General features: G+C 33.3%; 1 protein-coding gene across 1 annotated transcript; it reads left to right on the top strand.

Moving 5' to 3' along the window:
* Positions 1 to 2,447: 2,447 nt before the first annotated feature.
* LOC121244243 (NADH dehydrogenase [ubiquinone] 1 beta subcomplex subunit 10-B-like) lies at positions 2,448 to 2,803 on the top strand. The gene has a single exon (XM_041142260.1). The coding sequence runs from the start codon at positions 2,465 to 2,467 to the stop codon at positions 2,801 to 2,803; it is 339 nt and encodes a 112-aa protein (XP_040998194.1). The 5' UTR covers positions 2,448 to 2,464.
* Positions 2,804 to 11,927: the final 9,124 nt, after the last annotated feature.

The following is an 11,927-nucleotide window of genomic DNA, read 5'->3' as shown; positions in this document are numbered from 1 at the left end:
CTCTCCTACAAAATTATTTTTTTTCTCCTTTTAAAATTATTTTTTAAAAGAAATGGATTATTAAAATTTGTTTTCTATTTGAAATTTGTTGAAATTAAGAAAAAAGAGTTTGACATGTGACATACTCATGAAGCAACACGTGACTTATAAGGGTCAATCCCAAGCGAGTTAGAGGGGTTGTTTGCCAAATTTTCCTAATTTCAAATGCTTAAGATATTGTCATCATAGAGGTAAAAGATATATTATAAAAAATGTAAATGCGAAGTTATTTGAACCTATACGAATCGAATCAAATTTTATATAAATTAATAGTTTATTAATCGATCGTAAATTTATGTTTGTGATATTGGGCGAGTTGTAACTTGTATAAGCTGGTCGTCCCAAGTTTGAATCTCGTCGGACTCGTATGGTTACTTAATTTTGATAAGATGAGATAAGATGTTTTGTTAAAAATTGAATAAAATATTGTTATAATATAATTTTTATTTTGAAATTTAAAAGAGTTGAATTTTTTATTATATTTTGTGTGAAAATTTGAAACAGTTATAATAATTATAGGATAGTGATAGAGTTACTACTCATTTACTACTTATAGTGTATTTGAAGTTTTTTATTTTTTATCATTTTATTTTAAGTATTTTTTTAACATTCTTAATTATTAAAAAAATTAAAAATATATATATAATTTTACTAATAGTCACTTACTTAACCATTAAATAAAATTAAAAATTAAAAAAATTAAATATAAAAAGAATAGTAAATAAGTAGTAGGAGGATAGTAATCATATCATTATCATGACTATATGAGATGAGATGAGATGAGATGATTTGGTTTTGTATAACCAAAACAGCTGCTCTTAGGCCTTGTTTGGATTTTGAAAGATGAGAATGGTTTCATCTCATTCTATTTCATCGGTTCTTTTCTCATTTCATTTTAAAAAATTATTTAAATATAAAAACTTTTCAATTTCAATTATTTAATTTTTTATTTAATTATTACCTAATCATTACAACTTTTATAACATTTCAAACAAAATACAAAAAATAATTCAATTTTTTCAAATCTAAAAACAAAAATTATATTCTAACAATATTTAAACTTTATTTTTATTCAAATTTTTCTCTCATTTTTCAAAATTTCATAAAAGATCATAATTTAAATCTTTTTACTACTATTTACAAATAATTTAATTACTATTCACATATTTATCATCACATCTCATTCTCCAAGTATCCCTTAGACGTATTGGACTAGAAATTTTTTTTTTAGTTTGGATGCCCATATGAGATACAAACTATCTCACTTGAGCTGTACTTCATCTTTCATTTGCCTATCCAAATGACAGAATACAAACTTTTATTTTATTTATGATTTCACAAATATTGCTACAGTAATGATACAGTACAATAACAATTGATTTATTGCAAAGTTTCATCTATCTCTACAGTAATGCTACAATATCTCTATAGTACCTCTAACTACCACATTTTTAATATATATAATTATCTATTAGAATTTTTTATTTTATTGTAATATATAATTAGAAAAATATATTTCAAATTTTATAAAATATAGTATAATAAATAGTTCATAATTACAATAATTTTGTTTAACAAAGAAATACGTTCATATTTGAAAATATTGAAATAATTACAACCAATCACAAAAAATATATTTTGAAAAAGTCAAAATATTTATGAGTTTTTAAATTAATAATAGATATTACTTATTTTAATATATTTAAAATATTTTCCACCCAATAATTAAAAATACTTTTCAATAATTTGTAGTACCAATCACTTTATCAAATCTCTAAAAAGTTAAAATCATCTCATCTCATCTCACTATCCAAACATACATTTTTTTGTAAAATATCTTATCTCATCTCACTATCTAAACACATATTTTTTTACAAATTATCTCACATCTTATCTTAATTTAAAATTTTCATTACTATTTAAAATATATTATCTCATCTCACTATCTAAACACATATTTTTTCATAAACCATCTCACATCTCATCTTAGTTTAAAAATTTTATTACTTTTTAAAATATCTATCTCAAGTGACGTAATCAAACGGCCCTTACACTCTTATAAATTAGTCGTGACTTTTTTTCAAATAGATTGTCTGAATAAAAAAAGAAAAATATTTTAATTACAAATAAATAATATAAAAATAAATTTATAAAATGAACGGACTTGATTATATATGTTAGATGATAAAACTAAATAAATGTAATGAATTATATAAAACTATATTATTATATAAATTTGATTTTATAGAATGCGGTTAAATATTTATACGGCATAAAATAAAATAAATTCAAGAATCAATCGAAAATGCTACGAGACGGTGGACCGGAATGGTATATAAGAGTTTCCAACAACACCGATCAATTCACATTTTACAGCTGCTGTTGTTAACTTGTTGTAGGGTGAGAGTCGGCACCAGAGAAAGAGATGGGGAGAAGGAAAGGAGTAGACTTCGATGAGTCGCCGCCGGACGACTTCGATCCGTCGAACCCGTACAAGGACCCGGTGGCGATGCTGGAGATGAGAGAGCACGTTGTGCGGGAGAAGTGGATTGAGATTGAGAAGGCCAAGATCCTGAGGGAGAAGCTCAGGTGGTGCTACCGCATCGAAGGTGTCAACCACCTCCAGAAATGCCGCCACCTCGTCCAGCAGTACCTCGACTCCACCCGCGGAATCGGCTGGGGCAAGGACGGTCGCCACCCTTCCCTTCACGGTGGGCGCTCTCTCTCTCTCTCTACTGTTCTATTTGAATGCCAAGAAATCTGATGATAGGAATTGGGTCCATCTTTTGAAACGATTCTGTTTTTAATGGCTGGAAAATGGTTAAAATTTGGGATTCGGAAATGTGTTTTTCTTTTGAATGGTCTGATATTGGGAAGTTTACCTTGTTTCTTCTTCACTGATCTAGAATCCATATAATCTTTTCGTGGATATATTTGCTTGTTGTGTTTTTTTTAATGTTCTGGTGGGTAGAAAATAATGACGTTTTAGATTCTCGATGATTAAATTTAGTGGCTGTTTTAGGAATTAGTGAGTAAGATTGTCTTCCTTAATGTCTTAATAATGTCCTGCTTTTCTCTCTCCCTCTCTCACGCACACGCATATCTATTTGAATTTTAGTCTTGGTGTTGGGAACCCTGAGGAAGAGGTATTGGAACAAATTAATTAGTAAATATAGGGAGTATGAAGTGTCAGGGGTCCGAAGGAGCAGATGATGCACCGAGAAGTTATAAAACTTCTTCTAGAGCTCAAGCTTTCTTTAGTGGGATTGGTCGAGACGAAGTTTTTAATTCCATGAAGCAAATGGCTGGGTGAGTGATATTGTGTTATTAGGCTATTAATAACAGAAGTTGAAGAAAACAAGTACGTGAGAGAGAAGAGAATCGAACGTATTCAAAGTATGTACCTTGTTGTTTTGGTTTGCAGATTTATGAAGAAGTTGACTGTTAAGATATAAATTAAATAATAAAATATACGTCTTTACATAAAGTTAAACTTTTGGTACAAGTGGTAATTTTACATGTATTACAACAGAGGTCTTGAGTTCTAACCCCAACTCAATACACTATCTCATTTAATTAAACTCCACGTGTTGAGCACATTCATTGAAGGGGAGTCTGGCCCACATGTGAGGAGGAGTGTTAAGATATAAATTAAATAATAAAATCTACCTCTTTCCATAAGGTTAAGCTTTTGAGACAAGTGGTAGTTTGACATTGACCAATGTTTAGTTTTTGTGTGTATCATACGGTGAAGAATATGAGTTTCTACTTACAAGTTCTATGGTAATTATGTGAAGTTTGATTATGTTAGTAGCTCGTTTGCTCTCAAGGTTACTGAATGTTTTTCTTTCATTGTTTGAATCAGGTCCAAAGGTCGAAGCTGTTGAGTCAAACTGATTCACAGCTTAATTATTTGAGGTATTCTTACTGTTTGCTTTCTGGAATTTATAATATGTACTCAAATAACAATCATAGGATTGATTAATCTCTTATTCTTTTTCCTTTTCCTTATTATTATTATTATTTTGCATAACACTACCTAGTTTTCCTCCTGTGAGTGCCGAAAATATGGCGAGGAGAAAAATGAAGAAAATTCATTTATCTACTCCCAAATCATTTTTTTTTTTTTTATAAGTAAAATGAAAATCTACTCCTAAATCATTTGATCTTGTTTACAACTTTGTAGCAATCTAAGGTAGCATTGTGGAGAATAAGCTAGTACTTCTAGCTTTCCTGAGGAAGAGAAAGGAGAATAGAGCAGTGTGCGATGTATGGATTATAGTTTTCCCCCCATTGTTCTATAAATAAAATGAACTTGATGTAATCTCACAATCTTCAAAGCTATGACAATCTCTATATTCTCTCTCTCTCTCTCTCTCTCTCTCTCTCTCTCCAAATACACCATATTGAACAAGATTGGATAATTTTCCATAATGATGCACACTCATGACTGCCAAAACGCCCATTCAAACAAGTTAGAAGATCCCCACTCTTTGTAGAACTAAAAGTTTTAATGGCTTGAGAGATCGATGGAAGAGCTAAAAGTTTTATTTTATAGAACTCATTGTACTTGGGCTATTGCTGTGGACTTTAATGGCTTGGACTTCCATGATTTCCTTGCTTCTAATGCGCCTACTTAGCTAGGGCATAATAAGAGTTTTGTAATTGCCTTTTGCCCATTCTGTTATTAATAAAATCTGTTTACTTATCAAAAAAAAAAAAAGAAGATCCCCACTCTTCTTACACACACAATGCCAATCAATTGTACTAACGCGTCTCTTCCTTAGATTATCCAAGTTGAAAATCTTCTCTAAAGCTATTGTCCATACAAAAAAGTTGGCTCTTGGGTGTGCCTTATTTAGCCGAATAATCTTCCAAGGAAAAAGGGGAGATTCTATGAGCACATACCACATTGTAGAATGACTTTACCCTCAAATACTTGTTTCTTCATTTGAGCCCATATTAGTTTATCTTTGCCACCCGATCCGACTCTGCTAGAGTACAAACAGTTGAGGAGTGATGTGAAGTTATACCATAATTTCAATTAAAAGCTTTTTTGGCGTAGTATTTTAGATCTGATGTGGGTTAATGGAGTTTGTATCTCATTTTTTTATAACCATGTGTTGCAGTCAATGGTAACTCGAAAAATGGATTCTTGTGATTCAAGAAATTGTGATAGGTACACAATATGCCACCAATCTGTGTGTTGTACCATCTGTTATTTTGTTGCTTTTCTTCTTCAACCCATATTTCTATTTTATAAGGTTTTGGCACAATTTGAATTTGATTCCTTCTGCAAAGGGACATGAGGCAAGGAATAAGCAGGCCTCTATAACCATAATTAGAGTTAAAAACGCACATCTTGTGAGCAGCCAAATAGTTGATATTAAGTTATATTGGTCGATTGGCTAGATAATGTGATTCTGAGATGGGGCTGCTGATCTACTTATTAATAAAACGAAAGAACTAAGGTTGTTGATCCTCAGATTTTGAGGTTAACTATGGTTTTGTAGCAGGTTGGGCATGTGGTCTTGGCTGGCCTTTGGGCACATTTTAAATGCTTCCATTGTTTACTCTACTGTGATTGTAAACGAATCGAGCTGTTCATGACTATCTCGAGTTCAAATCAGATAAATATGTATTTTAAAAGATGGGAGGGAATCCTTGTATCACTAAACTAGCACGCTTAGGCTTGCTCTTGTATATGTCCCGTATACTTGGGCTCTTGCCTACTCTTTTGATCAATATAAATTTGTTTACCGATAAAAGAAAAAAAGGATGGGAGGGAATCTCCTACCTTATGTGATGGTGCCACTTAAATCTTTGTGAAGATAAGCCTTGATGTAAATAAATATATATCAATGTATGAATGTATATTTAAAGTTTTGAAGATATTTATATAAACTGGGGCTTTACTGTTGAAATTTGCTCATAAAATCATAAGATATGATATGAAAAATCTATTTTGTGATAGAAATCATATATGAGTCCTACTTATAAAAAAATTATATATGAGTCCTTTTACCTGCAAGCTGGTGTGAAGTAAGATATGTTTGGAATAATTGTTGGCTATAGCATTGGAAGAAGGAATTCAGTTCTGCTTCCATCTTGCAGGGAACTCAATTGGGTTTGAAGGTGAATGCTCAAACAAGATGGAAGTGGGGGCCTGCCTCTGGTTGTATTTTGGTTCCTTTTCTATTTTTTTGGACCTCCATCATCCAAATATATTCCTTTGCTTTTATTATATCCAGAAGCAAAATGTTGTTGATTCGGCTGTCAGCATAGATTTTATTTCCTGATAGCATCCAACAAATGGCAGTGTACAGACTAGGCTTTGAATCAAAATACATGAGATAATTAAATAAAGTTTCTTTACACTGCTTGGTTGTACCTAATGCCTTGTCAATAATGGCTTGTAATTTATACTCCAGTGCCAGTTGCTGATATGGAGGAAAATGTTTTGAATCTTTTCAAAATTCATTGAGAAATTAGAATGCACTATTAGCTTATTCTATAAGGTAGGATATTGGTAGGAGTGATCAGGGAACTGTGGTTGGTGCCAAGCATTGGTGAAGACATTTTATTGCTTATAAGAATTAAATGGCTATGGTCTAATTTTATTAATTTAATAGATGATTACAGGTTCAAATCATATGCATTGCTTGCAGGTTATGGGAGTTGCATGAAATTGAAGTACTTTCAGTATTGGGATCCTTTTATGCATATTAGGTCTAATATTTCCATTTATATTTGTTTTCCCTAGATTTATATTTGACCCATTGCACCTCCCAACTATCAAAAAGTGCCAAATAGCACTCATGTTTAATTCTAACCATTGGATAGATGAAAAATATGTGACGTGGCACAATCTTGATTCTTAGATTTTACCAAATGATGTATATTACAAAATTTTGATTGTTTGAATGTGCACTGCATTAATTTTTTTCCCAATTAATTCGCATTCAGGCCACCATTAATTTCAGATGTTTTTTCTGTATGATTTGGTCTGAATCTGTATTTTACTAAAATGGATGAGAAAGTCAAGTTCTGTGAGCAAAGTCAGTGGACATGTATTCTCACAGAAAGGTGACGATGTTTGTGCAAATGACCATATGATCGTGTGTCGTACATGCATTTCTATTGATAGAAGTTTTTTTCTCATCATTTTTGTAAGAAATTCACGTAGCTCTATAAATCCGGTAGTGATAAATGACAGTTTCAAGCAAAAAGAAGAAACGGGAGAAGCACCCCAGAAACAAAAGAACAATTTCTGGAAAGTTTGGATGGGGAGATGAGATAAGATGATTTTAAACGAATTGAATAAAATATTGTTAGAATATTATTTTTTAATATTATTATAGTTTTGAGATTTCAACAAGTTGAATTATTTATTATATTTTATATGGAAATTTAGGAAATTTGTAATAATGAGATGAGATCAAATGGATTGAGAATATTTCTGTATCCAACGGGGAGTTGAAAAAGTTGATGAGATAGTTAGATGAGATAAGATGATTTTAGATAAAAGTTGAAAATTAAATAAAATATTGTTAAAATATTATTTTTTAATATTATTATTATTTTAGAATTTGAAAAAGTTAAATTGAAATTTAAAAAGTTGAATTATTTATTATATTTTATTTAAGAATTTGAAAAAATTATAATGATGAAATGAGATGAGATGAAACTGAGTTCCTATATATATATTTAAAGCAAAGTTATAAGGTCATTCCAATTCCTTTCCGTCTTGGGTTTGAGCCTGGTAATATTGTTTCTCTCTCTAGGATGAATAGTGGGAAGACATGGAATTCTTCATAAAAGTTGTCGAAAAGAAAGCGTCTATCGCCGTAACTCATGATGAAAGCGTCTATCGCCGTAACTCATGATGATGTCCAGACAGCAACGGGGCGGCAACTCATGTATGTCGTCCTTCACATGATATTCTACCCTGTTGAAAGCAAACAAAAGTTAGAAACATATGCAACTTCATACACCCATGATGTATAAGATCAAACTCTATATCCTTGAGTTGGTATCTAGCTAGCTAGAATTCTATTATTTACGTACATGTCGGTGCGTAAACACATCATTTGCTGTAAGATCTATTACAGATATTAAAAAGATGATCAAAACACCAATATTTTTGCGAGCGCGACTTTCAAATCAGCAATGTTTTGAAAGTACGAAGTTTTGCAAATAGAATTTTTTAATATTTAACCTATAGAAGGAAAAAAAAACAAAGAAATAGATCAATTGGCAGGATACTGCAGAAAACAAGGGGAAAAAAAAATTGATGATGCAGTAGTAATTGTAATGCTCCGACCTCGAGGGTCCGGAGAGTTAACTCATTTCACTTAAAAGTCATTTCCAGATAATACATTTAAAATAAACTAGAGTTTCCATAACATATTAACCTATTTGTTCAATACAAATATTCATGTTCCTACATAAGGGCACATCAATGGTGTATCATTGATAAACATAAACTTTCTCACAAAGACTAGGAATGTCCATTACTCAAAATACCAACGCCACATATAATATTAACACTACCAAAATACTCTCTACAGTTATTGTATCCTAAGGCACTTAGTCTTCTATGATCAACAAACTTGCAAGTACTCTTTATTCTTGATTTCCAGTTGTTGCATAAAAAATTATCTGAAACATATTATGGAGATAGGGGTGAGTTATCAACAGCTCAGTAAGCAAAAAACATATACTAGTATGCAAACATGAGCATTTACAGGTTTCAGAATGCAGAATAAAACACTTTTTATTTTCAGAATACAGAGTCAGAACATGTTGTCAAAAATATTAGAGCGAAAGTTCACAATATTCTTATTCAAAATTCCTTTGGCACAGCATAACTGAAACATCATATCAGAACAAAATTTCATGTTTAACCCCCGTGGTAGGGTTGTGCAAACCCCGGCAGCCAACCGAGCAGAAACAAAATGTGAATCTTCCCCTTATCATTCTCGGAGCCCCGAGTGTGCACATAGGAAAGACCACGCAGAAAACCACTTTGTTTTCAAAGTGGGTGCACCAAAAACAGAAAAGTTGGTACCAACCGAAACAGATGCCACAGTTTTACACCCGTGGTAAGGTCAGAACAGAAACAGAATGTCATGCCAGAGGTTTCAGAAATCACATCTTATCATAGCAGAGTACGAACCATTTTCAGAACAGAACAAAATCAGATCACAAAAATATAATTTATGCACAAAATTTCACATTCGTTCTCTTTTGCACAGTTTGGAAGCAAAATGTCAAAATAAGTTTATGTCTACACTAGTCATGTCAGAAAATATTTCTTCGTTATACAGAATTTCATGAGTATTACAGAACAAATAACTGAGATCATTTTCAAAATTTCTTTTCATAACAAAAACATGCATATTTTCTAAAAATCAATCTCAGATCATTTTATTTTATGCAAAGTGTAGCATAGGAACCCCGCTTACCTGGACTCCTTAGTTTTTTAAAATTTTCCTCAACAATGCCGAACAACTATTGATCGTCACCTATAAAAATCATGTAATTCTCGTAAATTTCCAATCAACCACGTATTTCAATATTTAAACCTAAAATACTAAAAGAACCTATTTTAAATCCTCAAAACCTAAAATTCTCATAATTCCTAAAATATCATCATTTTCTAAAACCATCAATATCCATTTACTCGAATCCGTACCGAATAAGAGGTTTAATCGAACAAGTATTAAGACAATTACGGAACTCAATAAAAAGTAATATTTAAAAATATCTAAAGCACCAACTACGCATTATAAATTAATAAAATACTTAGACTACTTTAAAAATTTTATAAATTACGCCATGAAAAACTCCTCTCTTAAAAATAGGTTTACTTCCTTTAGTCAACTATGTTATTAAAATATTTTCTACACAAAAATAATGTTTTATGAGACTTAAAACAAAACTCATTTTAACATAACAAAAAAATAAATAAATACATCTCAACCGAAAACATATATCTGGAAGTATAGGGGTAAAATTGGTAACAGACTCAACTATCAAGTTAACACTTTTTATATATATAACATATATATTATGTACGTACATAATTTATAATCATAAAACCAGACACACACACAATGCACGGGAATAACACCTAGTCCGCGACGGCAGGGGCTTACCCCAGGGAAACCAAGGAACGCGTGGAGGGGTAAGGCGTGACGGGGCTGGCTGGAGGAGTTGTGGTGGCGCGGCAGAAGAGCAGGAGCGCGGCAGAGCTTCCGTCGAGCAGCGCTGGGCACGAGAGAACAAGAAGGAGAGGTGAGCGAGAGAGAGGGCGGAAAGAAGCAGATGCTCACCGTGAGGGGTTGCTACGAGCTGGGGTGGTCTGTGGGTGTCCGGCGTCCTCTTCCGTGTAGGTGGTGACAGCTTGTAGCGGCTTGCGTGGTGTGGTTGTCCGGTGGCAAGAACTCTCTGTTTTGATTGAGAAAAACAGAGGTATGATGTTCTGCTTTTTGAAAGTGTAAACAGAGGTGATGTTTTATGTAAAGTGGGTGGTGGCACACGGCTGAAGTGGTGGGCTGAGAGAGGCTGAGGTTGTGACGCCCCGACGTCATGATTCCCGTGTTTTTTGTACGTGGGAGTCGAGGCGTCACAGAGGTATTGGCGCGAACGGTGCTTGGCGGCGTCGCTACACGTGGATTAGCTTTGGGGTGGCGATTTACTGGATGCAAACCGAGCTCTTCGGTTGGTGTTTTACGGAGAAGGTGGTTCTTCAGTGGCTGGCTGTGGTCTGTACTGAGGTTGGGGAAGGAAGCTCAGATGAATTTAAAATGGCTGAAAGCATGAAGAGAGGGCAGCGGCGTTAAGGATGCTTAACACATATATATAAGATATATAAATAGTAAAGAGATAAGAAACCTAGAGGAGAGGATGGGAACACTGCCTGAAAAGGAAAATGGACACAAACCGAGCGATGGTGTCTGGAAAACGATTCCACGGACCTGTTTCTTACGTATAAAAAGAAAAGAAAAGAAGATAAAATAAAATAACATAACATAACATAAAGTAAATATACTTAGGCCCACGCCTTGGACCCTTAACGAGATTATTGCATGGCTTTTATCTAAAGTTTTGGGTCTCTACTCAATCTAAAATAAATACACTTATTCCATAAATTTTCTGATGAACATCCACTTGATTCATTAAAGACTTTAAAATCTAATTATCAAACCTATTAAAAAAATTTATATATCGTCAAAAAATATCTTAGGTCCAAACTCTCTTCTAAAAAATTTTACTCGCAATTCCAAACGATTTTTCATAACTATAATCCAAAATTTTGTAAAGCACCCTGACTAGACTCGGATGTTACAGTAATAGGAGCTCCCTTCAGTCCAATGGGCGGGCAAAGGTGGAAGCGGAAGGAGTTGCTCCCACTCCATGCAGCTGGCCAAACTTAACATTTTTGTTCTCCTCTCCATATAACATCTTCCATATCTTGGATCACTTTCTGCATGCAGTAGTACTTCAGTTGCTGAGTACTGTTGGTGGGAAAACATCAAGGGTAGCCAAAATGCATGAAATGACAGCTCTAGCCGCTCCTCTGCCCTCTAAATTGGACTGGAAGGAGCTCCTTTTACCTTTAGCCTCCCCCTCCCCAGTGTTGTTTTAAAGAATTAAGTTGAAGAAGCTAGCTAAGCTGTATTGGCCTCTCACAGCTTCTTCCTTTTATACAGCTTTTTCACTCCCCCGTGAAATATTTTAAGATTACCACACACACGTCACCTACTGATCATGTCGGCAAAGATTATGATTTATTTTTGTATCAATCCTTTTTATCTTTAGCTCAAATGGGTGGGACGTTTCTTGGAGGGGGCGCGGGGTGGGTCTTAATCAGGATGGAATCT

Source organism: Juglans microcarpa x Juglans regia, chromosome 8S (assembly GCF_004785595.1).
Source record: "Juglans microcarpa x Juglans regia isolate MS1-56 chromosome 8S, Jm3101_v1.0, whole genome shotgun sequence".
In the NCBI taxonomy this organism is placed as follows: Eukaryota; Viridiplantae; Streptophyta; class Magnoliopsida; order Fagales; family Juglandaceae; genus Juglans; species Juglans microcarpa x Juglans regia.
The sequence above is the reverse complement of the archived record's forward strand: the minus strand, read 5'-3'. Positions and strand labels throughout refer to the sequence as shown.

Bases quoted from the DNA above. Each gene is read 5' to 3' on its own strand.
- LOC121244243 (XM_041142260.1), top strand. From the start codon at position 2,465: ATGGGGAGAAGGAAAGGAGTAGACTTCGATGAGTCGCCGCCGGACGAC.